This window comes from Symsagittifera roscoffensis, chromosome 3 (assembly GCF_963678635.1).
Source record: "Symsagittifera roscoffensis chromosome 3, txSymRosc1.1, whole genome shotgun sequence".
Taxonomy (NCBI): Eukaryota; Metazoa; Xenacoelomorpha; order Acoela; family Convolutidae; genus Symsagittifera; species Symsagittifera roscoffensis.
Genome location: NC_087064.1, coordinates 12931262 through 12947899, shown reverse-complemented (window position 1 = coordinate 12947899; position 16638 = coordinate 12931262). Strand labels below are relative to the sequence as shown.

The window sequence follows — 16638 nt, the reverse complement described above, 5'->3', positions numbered from 1 at the left end:
CGCTTTTCCACGAAAGTTTTACTGAAATTTTGACATTCCAAATACTGACATACTGAAATAATTTTAGAAAATCCATTACGACTTATCCAGTGCTCGGCTTGTTCAGCATATACACTGTTTGGACTCATTATGATGAGCTAATTTTCTATAAAAACCTTGCACTATTCTTCGTTAAATTGGATCAGCACAAAAACTTATCTTAATTAAGAATATGCTTCCAAATTAATAAATTTCTACATGATTTGAATTGAAAGTTTGCCATCCGCAGCAAAGTGAAACCAAACTGCTAAATGATTCACATGTTTTTTTTTCACAAAACAAGGTTCCAGTGAATTGCCACGGCTGGGATTGATCAGTCAGCAAATAGCTTTCGCTCAGTCAATTTTCAACATGCGCATCTCACTTGAGCGAACGCCGAATGATTTCCAAGAACCATTCAGGTGAATGTTATAGCTCATGTACAAATGGCTAAATGTAGGAGATAAGGCTTCTGCGTTATTGAGGTTCAACCAATCACAATAATCAAACCACCATCCACCGCCATAATGTTCTGCGCACGAATTACCGCTTTGATCTTTATCTGCTGTGGAGAATGGATTATCCCGCTGATAGTCCAGACCTTTGTCGGTTCCGTAATCACTGTCATAGTTTCCGTCGACCCAGCCTGTATATGTCAATGTATACGCCGGTCCAGCTAGGATCTTGAAGCCTGAAAGAAGTTTATTTAAAATATTTAATTGATCACTCATATAGATAGAACAAACTTCGTTTTGCGACCTTTTTTCTAAACAAAAAGTTCCTTGAATGGGTTTTGATGAAAATTTTATGTCTAAAAAATTGTTTTTTATTTTTTTTTCACGCTTGCGTGCGAAAAAAAAAGTTGGATCGAAAACATCACGGAACTTTCTGTTATGAAAACCTTTGAAGTCAATTGAAAAAGTTCGAACTAGCATGCATGTGCCCAAGCAATCATTCGACTACTTGAACAAGAATAACCGGCTCTGAGCAAAAAGCACAGAAAGTGCCAATTACACTATTTTGAGAACAGAAAAAAAGCTGAAGAAAATTTTAAAAATAAAAAAAAACGGAGAGTTGACACGATTTAACAAAATGGTTGATAATCAATTTTATGCTAATTTTTCTGGTTTTTTATGTAGATTTCTTAATATTTCGATTATAATCGATTCAAAATGAATTTTGAATTGTTACTATTCTGTAAAGTAATTAATGCAGTATTTCCAAGAACCATGCAGGATGTCCACAGATATCAATTGCTATCATGAGTTAACCTCTACCCTCTACCGTAGACAGGGTACCGAATGTTTAGCCGAAGGGATTTCAGGCCGAGTAATATACGACTTTTAGAGGCCGAAAAAAATCAAATACAGAAAAAATGCCAAAATATTTATTATTCAGCCCAAATTCCCAGTCGCAAGACATCCGGTACCCGTTTTGACCTCTTAATTTGTAGCTTTTCATCTGTATTCATCTTTCAACTGAAAGGTCATCGTACCTGCAGCAACTTCTCCGCTGAAGAGTCATCGTAACTTGACCGGCCTCTCAACAGAACAGACATCCTACCTGCATCCAACTCTCACGTGAATGAGCATTCTACCTGCATGTACCTCAGACCTGAATGTAGCATAGACTATTTTGGCAGCAGACTACATGAGCATAGCAGATTACATCAGAAGATGTTGAAAAAATTCATTTAAGGGTTTATTGCTGTTATAACGTTGTGTTCTCAGTATATTCTGTTTATTAGCTATACTTCAATTCAGTATATATATCAACTCTGCTGAACAACCGCTCCGGCATAATTGAAGTAGCTGAAATCCACTCCAGATTCACATTTTTTTCGCTTTTCTTTCCTTTTCTTATACTTTCAGCATAGTCGCAGCAAATTTCTTCATTTTCACTCGCAGTTCCATCTACCAAAACGGTATCCATTAGTTTCTCCAATGCTTTGTTTTGCTCTGGTGATAAAGAAACGCCCTCGATAGTATTGAAGACTTCATTTTCGAAATCTGGATAATGAGTCAGTGTCCCAATGTTCCTTTCTAAAAAATTTTCAAGTCCTGAAAACTCATTGATCTTCGTGAAGTTTTTTAGTGATTGACTGCAACTTGGTTAGGGGGTTCCGCAATTCTTCCAGTAAAACGAGATCGTTTGGAGACAAAAAATAGGGAGTCAATTCTCTATCAAGCGGGATGAAGAAGTCTTTCAAATCAAACAACCGCTGAAACATCATGTACGTAGATGACCAAAGAGTGAAATTTCGAGTTACTGGGCAGAGATCAGTCAATACACGCAGGTACCCTCTCCGCTTTAGAGTGCTAGCTTTTTTCATCAAGTTGTTGACTTTTTCTATGAGATCAGAGTTAGGTTTCAGTACTTAAGAACTGCCAGAATGAATCTGTGAATGGCACACCCGATAATTGGCACATTGATCAGTTTCGCAATTTTCAGGTTGGTAGTACAGTTGTCTCCCGTGATGAATAAAACATCGCTCAATGTTCGGTTGAACACAACGAGAGTGAAATCAAAAAATTCCACTTGACTGGACGCAAAAAACTCAGTTTCATCAAAAAGAGCTAAAAATGCTATTAGCAAGGTTTGCGGTTTGAGGTCATTGGTTTGAAAGGCGGCAAACACTGCGCTAAAATGGGTACCGGTTCCTCCTTTACCCCATCCGTCAATGACTAACCCAAACTTTTGAGGGCAAGACTCCTCGACTGTTCGTTCAACCTTCTCCGTCAACAACTGGAAATACCTCATAAACAGAAATAGGAGTAAGCTTTGTATGCTTTTTGTTTAGCTCATTTTCCATAGGGTTGAACGGTTGGCCATTCATTTTCAACCATTCCGGCCATCCGTAGACATTTTTGAGTGTTCGGATTCCTCAAACTTTACAGCAGGGTTTGTTCTATTCATTTCTTCTTGATAATTCTTATGTTTTTGCAGAACGTGGCCGAAGAGATTTTCATAGCCGTTGTTCTTGGTCTGCTTCCGTTTGAACCCACGTTTCTTGCATTCCCATAACAAATCAGGTCCAGTAAGAGCTTTGGAATAATGCAAAGCCACGTCGCGTTTCTTGTGAGGGGCCATAATTATCGAGAAAACGAAATTTCACAGTGCAAAGTAGTCAAAACGAGATGTTCTTGAAGCTATAGTCTTAGTCAATTCTGTTTCATTGATAAATTATTAATGCTATATTGCGTATCAAATTCGTGATCAGTGCTTTTCAAAACGTAACTTTACCAAACTTCAGCTTTTTTAATCAATAGAACAGAACTTGTGTATGACCATAACTTCACAATGTTGATCCGAGGTTTTCACAGGTGTAAAACAAGTTTATATGCGTGTATTAGACTCTAGTTTGGCTTATTATTCAGTTTGCGCCTTCAAAACAATCGTGGCCTATCAATAATTAGAACAGAAATGAGTTCATCAAGTTCATTCGCGTGTAATAATAGCCTATTACAGTCTCTTAGGTTGTTACGAATCGACTTTTATCCTTTTTCTCTGATTTGAAAACGATCGTGGCCAATCAGAATGCAAGCGATGCACGATTAATCCATTCAAGTGAAGCTAGCCGAGCCAATTGTCAATTAGCCAAGTTAAGCCAAGAACTTCAATTAGTAGCCGAGTTATATTGGAAACCTGCTTTGCAATTCAAATATTGCAACTGGAAAATAAATTATTTAAATGTATTTATTGTCAATATATTTTAATACAATATATTTTTTAGATTTCTGCTTCAATTTACATTTACGTTGTTGAGTTTTCGTACATACCAAAATTGTAATCATTTACAAAAGTTTTTTTTTGCTGTGATGAATTTATTTGTAGACAAGGAGAGTTTTATCTATTATAATCGATTTGAAAAGATATTCAGCGAAAACTACAACCAACTATATGTGGTTACAATTTATTATAGTTTCACTAAAAAGCTTAAGACCACAATGAAAACAAAAATCTAACAAAAATTGTACCATAAATAGCTTGATGAAAAAAGTTTGCCCCTAAATTAATAGTGTGTCTGGCAAAGGAATTTTTTTATCAACGCTTTATGCATTCGACAGTGCGGGTTCATTTTTCAAATAGTTGTTCTGTGTAAATTTACTGTTGCATTTTTTGAATGCATGATTGATTTAGGTGAAAATTAAGCAGAAAAGCCATTGTAGTTTAGAACATTAGCTTAAGTTGCGTTAAATTTCTAATTAGTTTGAAATTTCTTCGTGGTATTAGGAGAGTAGCATTAAGAGAACTTAATCTCTATTCAAGCTGTCTTCTGTCTAAAAATCGATAAAATCAGACATTTTTCACAACACAGGTATTTGAATTTTTTTGTTGGGAATACGGTTTACGAATTATTTGGTTTTAATTTGATACCAGACTTGTCCCACCTGATTAAAAGATTAAATAATCTAAAAGATAACAACTAAAAAATAAAACAATAAAAGAACTTTTTTCGGTAACACTTTTTGTGTTTCTTATGTGTATTAAGTGTAATTTTTTAAGTTTTAGTCGTCTTTCATACAAAAAGTGGTACAAAAAACATGAAAAGAGATTTTCCGATTTTGAGGTTCGAAAATGTACATCATAATTTGAACATCGCCTTGTTATTTCTTGTGCAATTGAGGGTTTTTTTTTCTATTTTTTTAAGACTAACTCACATGACATTTTGTTTCCTGTGCTAACGTGCAACTCCTTAAACCTGCATTTCGAAATGTTTATGCGCCAGAGTTCATTTTTGAAACTTAGACTTCGGAAACTTATCGGACGTTGCGCCGGCCAGACCAACTGGGTCTTTTGGAATACGTTGTTTATCAAAAACATGAGTAAATATGATAGCCACTAGATGCTTTTGATGATTGTTAGGCCAAACATGGCTGTCAAAAAAAAAGTTCTAACGGACGGATAACACGCCAAATAAATGGAATTTTTAGCTTTTCTGCAATTGAAAAATGGCCCTCCTGTGTCTATAATTCCAAATGACAAAATATCCAATTTTATAGCTGGTTGCGAATCAATTTCCGCCGTTTATTTGTTCGTCTCTTTACAATATCCCCACTTTCTAACAACTCTGGACACCATGTGAAAAACATTTAGCCCAAATCAGAATTCAAAAATGGCACAATGCGATTCTTACTTGAATACTGAGACCACCACTCATTGCCATCGAAATCTGTGAACATGACCTTCAAATTCCAATTTCCGCTGGTAGTGAGTTGATTCAACTTCGCCAGGCCCAACCAGAAATCGCCACCTTTTTCATCATTTACGTCTCCGAATCCTTTCTCATATGCCACGAATAACTGATCAGTGAAATCTACGTCATATTTAGCACGTCTTTGGAAAATAACCTCTGTCATATTATTTAGTTCGCATCGTATTCCATAATACCCGCGATCACATTGGCATTTTGTGAAAGCTACATCATCTTCATCCCACAAACAGTAGCCATTTTCACAATCCAGGACAGAGCAAAGAGCTGACGTGTCACAAAACTCCCCAGCCCATCCTGACTCACAACTGCAGCTAGTCATTTCTTCGCCATTAAGTTTACAGACTCCGTGATTGCAGGTGTCAAAATTGCATCCCGATGACTTGTCACAGTACTTTCCAGAGAAACCCAAGTCGCATTCGCATCTGGTTTCTTGGTCAGTGTTGTCCCAGACACAAGTCCCGTTGTTACAGTCGAAGTCCAAGCACGGACACCAGAAAGTGCAATAGGGCCCGGTCCAGGAATCGTAGCATTCACAGGTTGCAGAGCCGTCGTGCCGTAGAACACAGAAACCGTTTATGCAATCTGCAGCTGTGCAATCCACAGCAGCGGGTTCCATCTTAGAAGCCTGTGCAATAAGCGCAACGTATGTAGGAAACAGTTTCATTTTTTTTACGTGTGTTTTCGAAAGTTTTTCCACTTTTTTCTTCGAAAAGTTTCAAATTGTGCACGGTCATTCAGCAAAATTTAACAATTCAAAAATGTGACTGAATTTGCGTTTGTGCTTTTACGTGCTATAAACATACCAAACATTAGCGTACCAAATATTATCAAACAAACAAGGTTTTTCAAAAGTGGATTGATTTTTAAAAAAAATCAAAAATTTGTCGACTTTTTGTTTTAGGTCGACCAAATTGTTTTTCTCAGCTTTCAAAAACAATATAAAGAACCTTTTTTGTCAAATTTTCTGTGCTGCAGTCGAATTTATGAAAAAACAGGCTAAAAAAGCCTTTTTAGGCACTTTTTGGAAATTTTTGCCTAAAAAATTGAGTTTTTTGGCGCTTCCTCTCAAAATTAGTTTATATTGGCGCTTTTAGAAAATTGTACGGTTGGTCAGCCAAAAATGGATGTCCTAAAATAAGACCAAACGGACCCTTTGGATCGTAGTCAGGGGGTCAGAAAAACAGAAAAATTTGGACCAGTTTTTTTGAAACTGCGACTAATTTTGGGAATCCGAATTACGGCAAAAAAAGTTATATTATGATAGAAATTTGACTTCATTCGAGCATCCTCTGAGGTAGCCAAAAGCGGGCGAAAAAAACGCTAGCTGATTCATAACTCTTTTCTGTCACTTAGGTGACGTGGTTAGAACATTAAATAGATAAACCTACAGTTTCGCAGGCAGCATCATCTTGGAAGGGAGGATTTGAAGGATCACTTTGATTCTCAACAGCGATAAATGATCCAAAGAGAGAACACAGCAAAAACTAAACACACATCAAACTTTTGTAAACGCAAAATATCTATATCTAATCGTATTTAGTCGTACTTGCAGAGGTTTGTAATGGAGAATTAGCGTTTTTCATCTCTCGCGTTCGCGTAATATTTTCAACGGACGAAGAGATTGATAATCTTTTTGATTGATAAGGATTTACCCTAAGGATGTACTCGCTCTTACTCGGTAAAACAAGTATAATAATTAACAAAATTATCAAAAAAAACGTCAAGATGTAAATTATCTGAGTAATTTGAGCAATATTTTCTAACACAGAGGCAAGGCGGAGCGGAAAAAATAATTGTTGAAAAAAACTAGATGAACTTTAATTTTCGGATTTCTCGATAAAAAAAAGAACTAGTGGCCCAGTTAAAATTGGATATACATGTTTGATATTGAATGAACTTGCTATACTGATGGCGTACGAAAATTGAACTTTCAAAAATTGAACCTTGCCCAAAACCTTAGTTGGTTCTCTACTAAATTAAGTAAGAAGAGTAAAAAAGTTGAGATAATCAATTTACCGAAGGAGATAACAATTCTCTTACAACGAACTAAGGATTCGCCCCTTCTGCAGAAACCTGTATCGCAACCGCTTCTTTCGATTGAACTTTTCATCTTAGATTTGATTGCTAAGCTATAAGAAAATAAAAAAGTTCAAAAAAAAAACGGTCAAAATTTCTGAAAAACGGTCAAAACGATTTCTAACACTCATATTTTTTTTCTGCTAAAAGCAAGTTGTAGCCGTTTAAGCGAAGAAGATTCCCAAAACCGAATTTCTCGATTGAACAAAATCTGAGAATTGGCACCGTAGTTTTCGCGTAGAGTGAAAAATTTCCAAAAATTTGTCAAAGTTTCAAAACTTCAACTTGCTTGAAGGCCATAAAATTTCCTGAAACTAACTGGGCATAGCCAGTTAGCAATGTAGGTAATTAACAATCTGTTGTTTCGATTAAACTTATGATATCAGATCAGGCAGAATAGTTAGCGAGAAAAGTCCAAAAAACGGTCAACAAACCAATCATTTCACATTTCCAAGAATGATAGCTTTTTTGTGTGAGAACATAGGGCATAGCCATTTATGCAGAACAGATTCACTCAAAAGGTAGTTTCGCTTGAACCCAAAACTTTCAGATTTGGCAGGGCAGTTCTCGAGAAATTTCAAAAACTTTTCTTAAAAGCGGTCAAAAATCAAAATTTTGACCTTGTCGTGTCACAAAAATTTGGGAGTAGTCAAAAAATTAAATGAGCTTCCCACAACCCGTTCTTCGAATTGAATCCAAAATCTCATATACGGCTAGACAGGCCAGGTAGTTTTTGAGAATTTTCAAAAAAGTTGAAAAACTGTCAAAAATCAAAATTTGAATTTTACGAGGGTAATAACTTTTTGCATAAAAAAGCTTTGTGAAGTGCCTGCTAATGCAGGGGATTCTAACTACCCCTTGTCTCCATTAATTCCATAATATCAGACTTGAGAAGTTAGTTTTCGAGAAAAGTCAAAAAAATTCACAAAACAATCAAAAATCAAAATTTGAACATTTCACAAAAATTTGGGAGTAGTCACGTAAATGAATGAGCTTCCCACAATCCGTTTTTTGAATTGAATACAAAATCTCAAATACGGCTAGGCAGGCCAGGTAGTTTTTGAGAATTTTCAAAAAGTTTGAAAAACTGTCAAAAATCAAAATTTGAATTTTACGAGGGAAATAACTTTTTGCATAAAAAAGCTTAGTGAAGTGCCGCTAATGCAGGGGATTCTAACTACCCCTTGTCTCCATTAATTCCACAATATCAGACTTGAGAAGTTAGTTTTCGAGAAAAGTCAAAAAGATTCACAAAACGATCGAAAATCAAAATTTGATTATTCCGAGGGCCATAAATCTATGGAAAATCATGAGTCAAAAAATTTGAACGTAGCCGCTCATGAAGAGAGTTTTTAGAAATCAATCTACCCATTGAAACTGAAAACTCAAGTTTGAGAGGGGCAGTTTTTGAGAAAATGATTAAAAAAGGAAATAGGGTTCAATTATTACCTCACAGACTATTTCGAAAGAAATACGAAGTAAATTAAGTAAAGTTGAAAATTATGGGAGTAAAATAAACACTAAAAGTAAACTTAAAAAATGCACGCAGTAAAAAAAAACTGTTTTAAGATGTGTCAACTAAGCCGACAACATATAAGCAGACAAATAATCGGCAGACAATTTTATTTGAAACAGAATATTTCCCGTTTGAAAAACAAACGATCAGATTCAAACCCAGGATCTTTGCCGCCCCAAGCATATTCGTTACCTACAGTCTAAGGTGGCCGGAAACGTATAGAAGTTTAAATTCTGTATGAACCAAGATACAAGTGATTCTGTTAAACAAGTTGTTAACCCGAAAAAAGTCTATATTCCAGTTTGGTAGCGCTTGCTAATCGCAAGCGGAAGCATTCAACAGAAAAAAACCTGCTGCAACTACTCAAACAATGGATAATTTTTTCGTTTCCTTGGTAGTATTAATAATTCTATAAAATGTTTGATCGATCAACCCCCATAATCAGTATGTGTCTGTTTTTAAGCTTTCAGGCCTTTTCTACTTTTTGACCATACTCTGCTCATTGACTGGCCATCTTCTGCAATACTAATTTTGGCTCAAGATGGAGAAATTATGGGTAAAATCTCAAGTCCCCACAAGTCAGAATTATTGAAGTTTTGATACATTGCGGCAACGCCAAACTATGTTTATCAGAAAACAGGATTCAAAACGAATGACGACTACTTGCAGCTAATTCTAATTGCCCAGGTTCAAAATGCAAAATAAAAAAGATTCACTTACAATTACAGCGAGAGGTTCCATATTTCAGAGATCTCTCAAAAATTTAATCAGCAAAAAACTATTCAAATGAGGGAGCCGAAACAGTCTATCTTTAGAATCACAAATGAAATGAGCCATAATTTGCATTGCTGACGTCAGTATAAAAGCTCTTTTTTGTTTAATTCCGTTATTTCGCCAGATATTTATTATGAGTTCGCCAGAGAATCTATCCTCGTAACAAATTTCGTCAATTGGCAAGGATTTACTATAAATATTACCATTAATTAGTCAACATTTGCCTATGAAAGTAAAGAAATTCCATGTTGCAACATGACTCGGCTTAATTCGTGTTCTAACTTTCATAAATGTCAAGGATCTCGCCAAAGGATCGCCTGATATCCGTTCGCTAGATGCTTGCCCGATTCAACAAACAAATAATTTTCTGGGCATTTGACTTTTTCTTGGGCTTACATCATTACAACGATTTCAGTCGAAAGTTCATTTACACGGATTGCAAATATTGTTCCTAAACGTCGATTGGATTATGAAAGAAACAATTCTCTTGGAAAATCTTAACGGATGAGTTTTGAGAATTTCGACTTAGATCTAGTGTTCGGAATAAATTACATAAAAAGGATTGAAATTTATGTCATTATTAAAACATTTTTATGCTTTGACCTGCAACAAATAGTTTCTTAAAATTTGCCCCAGTGTCGACAAGAAAAAATCTAATGCAACACTATGCTCGCTAGCTCGCGCGCTTAATAGAAAAAAAAACAATATAACAGAAGCGAAGCTGCAATTTGCAAATATAAGAGAAAATGATAAATAAATAAAACAATCCGATAAATATAACGCTTCCATTCATCAAAGTAGAACCTATGACAATGAAATTTTTAGTCTCAAGTCTTCCCATTAGTGCCATTAGTGTTAGGGTTTTATTGTCTCCACGGAAACATAGTTAACAAAAAAAAATTACAGATAAAGGGTTGAAATGTATGTCATAATAAAAATATTTTCAGTAATGCTCTCTCTGACCTGCAACAAAGTTTCAAAAAAGTTGTCCCATTGTCGGCAAGAAAAAAAACTGTAAATATCGCGAGAAACTCTTACTTCATATCGCCTGATGCACAGCAGAATTAAGAAGTTGAAACAAATTCTTTAAAAAATTGCATTGTGATAATAGTTCTGACGGGAATCATCTGTGGGAAGGCTACAACCATCTATCATTTTTTTTGCAGAAAGTTTCGATAACATCTTATCAAGTTGAGGAAAACGAAATATCCTTGCGAACGAAATTTTTTTAAAATATTTTCAAAGCACAACTACAGGGTGTCATAGACAAACTATTCGAAATGAAATCAATTTTCTCGTTACGTATATTAATAAGCTGACTAAAAAAAAGGAAAATTTGATATTATAAAGCCGTAAAACAGGACGCTTGATTAATGAAATGACAATCTCGGAAAACAAATATTCTGCTGCATTGTTTGGTAGAAACCAAATTTTTCGATATTTCAACAGGAAGTTTAAATTTTTTGACAATGCCCTGTTTGATTTTCAAATTTTCCTTTTTCAGTGTGATAGACAATGCAATTAACTACATGCTGAGCATAAATTTTGACAATTTAAAGCCTTTTGTCTGAAGATCGATCAATATTAGAAAAACTGCCAGTTAAATATTCTCCGATTTGCGACTGTTTCCGGTTTTCGCTGAAAGTTGGCATTAAGACTGCTATAAAGTTTCCTTCGAGCCGCCTAAAATTTAGAAAACAAAGCCTAACTTAAACCGTATTTTCTTCGCATTTCAGGTAATGGAAAGAACTTCAATTTAAAGTATTCAACACACTTGGAAAGAACTTCAATTTAAAGTGTTTAACACACTAACACTAGCTACATATACAATGACATTGCCAGTTCTTGAAAGTTTACCAAAAGTGTCACCAAATAAGCACTTTTTATTGCACTTTCGGTTAGAAAAACTTGATTCCTAATGCAACATTATGCTCGTTAGCTCGTGTTCTTAATAGAAAAAAAACAATAAAACATAGGCGAAGCTGCCATTTGCAAGTATGCAAGAAAGTGATAAATAAAAAAACAATCCGGTAAATAAAACGCTTGCACTCTTCAAGTTAGAATCTATACAATGAAATTTTTAGTCTCACATCTTCCCATTTATGCTATTTAAGAAACTATTAGCCTAAAACTAGCCTCCAATTAAGCACCTATAGGTGCTGATAAATTGCCAACGCTATGCAGCAAAAATACCATCAAATGTAAAAAAAAACAAAGGCTAAGTAGGCTATTCGATTTTCTATCTTAACATTAGGAGTCTCATGTGCTTGTGCCTGCGACAAGGTCACTTTGAAATAATCAAAAACTAGTCATCTTTGAGCAGAGAACAGATGATATTAAACTGCCATTGTGATGATATTAAACTCTGATTATAGCAAAATTTCCATCAAATGAGCGGTTTTGTTTACGGTTTGAGTTGATTCGAACGAATTATGACACTACGCTCATTAGATTGATGTTTAACGACAAACATTCATACCTCAATAAGCAATTTGAGTTCGTGGTAGATAATTTGACCTCCATTGAATGTAATTTTTGAGCACATGAAAATAATCCGCATAAACCTAACAAATTTCGATACTCAAACATTTTTAACACAGTCGAAGCTTCGCTTCGCAAGCACTACCGAGCAAAGGACAAAAAGCAGCTCAATAAAATGCACTCAAAAAAATTAGAAATAAGCCTCGAATTATAAGGTTCGAACCAGCGACCTGTAGATTAAGAGTCTCGCAACTAACCACTTAGCCACGGAAACTTAATAGGTGCTAAACACTAGCCACAAACAAAACAGAGAACAGATACTATGCAGTTTCGATTGCTACAGTGAAATTTCCAATTAAGTGAACATTTTTAAAGAATACTTTTATTTGCGAGTTAGGTTAAAAAAAGAAACGATTCGTAATAACACACTAAGCTGATGGCTAGTGTAGTAACCTTTTTTAAACTCAAATTATTTGCTGATTGCAGAATAAGCATTCAGTTTCGATGAAGAGAAAATCAATCTATCAGAGAAACTTTCGCTCATGTTTTCGCACAAAGGAAATGCTGCTCACAAATAAAACTTATTTACCTTTCCTGAATTAACATTGAGAGAAAAACAAGTCGATTGCAACCTTTTCCTCATTACGTGTTTTTGGACAAACTTTTGCACATAACCCTGAGATGGGATTTGCTAAGACTTTTTTTTGGTAAAGCGTACTGATCTTAAAAAACTACCCTTAATAACTCGCGTGTGCAAAACGGATCAGATATCAGATTAAATTAAAATTCAACACCATTCATCGTTTAAAATTTTAAAAAAATTACGAAATTTGCTTAACTTGCTTGCACTTACAATGAAAGTTTTTCAGTTTCACACAAATGCTTAGTTCATTACATGTTTACTAAATCAGGTCCCAACCAATCAATCGAAGCAACCAATTTATATCTCAATTTCTGTAAATCTGAGAAAACAACTTCCAGATGTCGATAGAAAAAAATTATAGAAATTGCGTCGCAATCTAACACTGATTTCAACACGAGTGCAACTAAATAGCAACTCGAGCAGCTTGTAGGCTTTGAAATTTCCAAAAAACTTACAGGTTCGAAGGTATGACAAAACTGCGAGCCGCTCTAGTGTATTGGGTCAAACAAAAGAATTTTACCAAAATTTTTCCACTACTATTTCAACTGCGCGTGCAGACTATTCGGTCACAAAAATTTTGCCAATTTAAAATTCAGACACAGCGGAGCTTCACACCACTTGCCATGCAACAAAAACAAAAACATAAGTCAAAAAATTTTGAATGTTGAAAAAAACTAGGTGAACCAGAACTATAGTATGTCCAGCTGGACCCCTAGTTGTTTTTAATCATATCTACGATAGTTCTGGTTCACCTAGTTTTTTTTTTCATTATTTAAAACTTTTGCCGTATCAGTATAGCAAACTCAACCAATACAAAACACATACATCGAGCTTAAGCTGGGACCATCGTTGTTTGTAATTTAGAGCTGGAGGTATGTTTTTTATATTGCTTGAATTTGCTATACTGATACAGCACGCTAAATTTGATTTCAAAAATTCGACTTAGCTCAAAACCTGTGAACAAAAATTCTCAACTAAAATACGTGAGAAGAGTAAACAATTTTGAAACATACAATTTTTCGAAGAAAACAATTTTTCTCTTACAGAAAATTAAGGAGCCGTCGCTTCTGCAGGAACCATTATCACAACCGGTTCGGTCAATTAAATTTTTCATCTTAAATTTGATTAGGCAAATGTTAAGAAAATTCAAAAAATTTTCAATAAACGGTAAAAAAACTTCTACAAAACGGCCAAAAATGTTTCCGCAATCCATGAAATTTTCCTGCAAAGAAGATCTTGTGGCCGCTTAGCATAGAAGATTACCAAAATCGGGTTTCTCGATTGTTCTCAACTGAGAATAGGCACCATAACTTTCGCGTAAAGCCCAAAAGTTTGCAACAAACTGTCAAAGTTTCAAAACTTCGTTTTGTGTGATTTTTTAACAGGTCATAATTTTTTTAACAGGTTGTGCACAGTCATATATAGAGGTAGGCTTTCAACAACCTATGCTTTTATCGAGTAAACCTATGATATCAGATTTGGCAAGATAATTAGCGAGAAAACTAAAAAAAAACGGTCAACTTATCAAAACTTTGACATTTCCGAGAACCATAGCTTTTTGTGTGAAAAATTGGGTCGTAGCCACTTATGCAGACGGGATTTACTCAACCTGTAATTTCGTTTGAGCCCAAAATGTCAGATTTGGGAGGGTAGTTCTCGAGAAATGCCAAAAACTAAAAAAAAAAACGTCTAAAAATCAAAATTTTGAGTTTTCCGAAGGCCAAAACTTTTGGTGTTCAAAAAAAATGCGAGTAGTCACATAAGCAAATAAGCCTACCACAACCCTTTCTTTGAAATTAATCCAAAGTCTCAAACATGGCAGGGTAGTTTTCGAGAATATTCGAAAACTTCAAAAAAATTGACTCCGAAGGCCATAACTTTGTGTAAAAAAATTGATCGTAGCCGCTCATGGAGGGAGCTTTTTGAAATGTTCTATTCATTGAAATCGAAAACTCAGAAATGAGAGTGGTACTTTTTTGAGAAAACAAATGAAAAATCAAAAATGTGTCAACTATTCCCTCAGAGACTTTTTCGAAGGCTGTTGACAGAACTGTCAAGTTAAAATAGACTCTAGGGGAGTATACAGGCACACAGGGGAGCAGACGGTCTTTTAATTGATATCCCATTTTAAAATTCAGTAGAAACTTCTGGGAAAATCAAAAAACTTTTCCATAAATTTGGAAATAGTTTTCCAAAATGAAAAAAAAAAAAAACGAAACTTCAACAAACCGATTGGTAAACATACAACAATCATGAAAAGCGCGGATAGGAGTATTTAAAATGTGTTTCCTTGAAACGACCTCAACTAAGGTCATGAGGCCGATAAAAAACAGGCCAAAATAATTTTCACCAAATATTTTTTTAAGCGAAACAAAAAACAAAGGAAATAAGAAATCAAGTTAAGTACAACTATAAGTTTAAACACTAAAAGCAACACTAAAAATTGAGCGCATTGAAAAAAAAAGATTTCAACATGTCAACCAAGGTGACAGCTAAGCCGACACTAGATAAGCAGAAACAATTTCAACTGAAACAGAATATTTCAAGTTTAAAAAAAATAGGAACTGGCCAGATTCGTAATCATGAGTTATGCTGCCCCAGGCATATTCGTTACATCCAGGCCTCCAGCAAACAAAATAAATTTCCTTTCTCTGCAGCGTCGACAATACAGCAACGCTACATATTATTGGTGTATAAACCGGAAAAGGCAGCAAGCTTCAGAACAATAATGAAACCAAAATATCTTGAGAGCTATAACGATTTTTCAAACCTCTCAAAATCAAACACAGTGAAGATACGTTCTTATACTATGACTCTGGTAAATTGGTCAGCAGAACATTGGCTTTTGCATCATTTTCTGTCTTCGACTTGCTTTCTCAGTCCGACACTTGTCATTGTGACAGACTCTTTTCAGTGGTACTAGATTTTTTTTACCAAGCCTACGCCATATATGTTGTGATAGAAACGACACTAGGCCCTTGGTAAACTCTCTGCTGCCCATTAAAATCAAGACACGTATTAAAAACGTTTCGACTGATCACACCAATGCGAGTAGTAGTAAGAGACTTAAAAAGCCGCTGCATGCAACCCCACAAACAGATGTAGTCTGATACAAAATTATAATTATGTTCTTTCAAACAATCCCTCAGTATGGCGCAAGATACAAAAACTTGGATTTTGGGGCAAGTAAAAGAACGATGACGTGTTTCGCAAAAACCTCAAAAAATTATATTTGTTTGACGGTTGCTCTCGTTGACAGTAATGTTTTGAAGAACTCCAAGAGAGATCGCTAGGAGAAATTTCAAAGTTTGAGGACAAGTATAAGTACCTTTCGAGGAAATCGAAGCCTCAAACAAAAACTTGCTGTTGCAGATTTCAATATTTTTATTTGGTTGCTCAGCGAAAAATGTATTGGAGGCACAGAATGGCAGCTTTAATCAATTTGAGTCCATAAAGCACCCATTCCACCCCAAATTTGTCATGTAGTTTAAGGATGAGCAAAAAATGCGGAAAGCGCTGTAGACACCAGATGGGCGGTGATAATATCAGAAAATTGAAACCCAAACAATCAATAGTCAAGGAGAAACTGTTGCAAAAAGGAAGTTACTACAAACGATACCATATATAATAGTTTTCTGTCGTATTGCTGAAATCCTTGTGACTCCAATAAAATCAGAAAAACTAAAATTTTCATTTGATCTTGTCCCTTTAACCAAAATTTTGGCGGACTTCTCTGTGTTTGAAATTGACTGTAATGTCTAAAGTTCAAAAGTATCTGTGCCTTAAACCACTTCTGAAGCAGTCCGGTTCCTAATAAAAAGAAAGCCTAAATGAGTCAATAAACAAGCTAAGTGTCTAGAAAAATAAGCTTGCCAATTTTAGTATTTAAGTCTTTTATTTGCGTCTGAGTTTAGA

General features: G+C 35.1%; 1 protein-coding gene across 1 annotated transcript; it reads right to left on the bottom strand.

Moving 5' to 3' along the window:
- Nucleotides 1–237: 237 nt before the first annotated feature.
- On the bottom strand, nucleotides 238–9767 carry LOC134842698 (uncharacterized). Its single transcript, XM_063859153.1, has 4 exons — nucleotides 9546–9767; nucleotides 6622–6717; nucleotides 5156–5858; nucleotides 238–709 (listed from the first exon to the last, which is right to left on the bottom strand). The coding sequence occupies exons 1-4, from the start codon at nucleotides 9564–9566 to the stop codon at nucleotides 375–377; spliced, it is 1155 nt and encodes a 384-aa protein (XP_063715223.1). The 5' UTR covers nucleotides 9567–9767; the 3' UTR covers nucleotides 238–374.
- Between the last annotated feature and the right edge of the window lie 6871 nt (nucleotides 9768–16638).

Bases quoted from the DNA above. Each gene is read 5' to 3' on its own strand.
- LOC134842698 (XM_063859153.1), bottom strand. From the start codon at position 9,566: ATGGAACCTCTCGCTGTAATT. The intron at 5,859-6,621 runs GTAGGTTTATCT...CTTATTGCACAG, and splicing joins ATGATGCTGCCTGCGAAACT to GCTTCTAAGATGGAACCCGC. The intron at 710-5,155 runs GTAAGAATCGCA...AACTTCTTTCAG, and splicing joins GTGGTGGTCTCAGTATTCAA to GCTTCAAGATCCTAGCTGGA.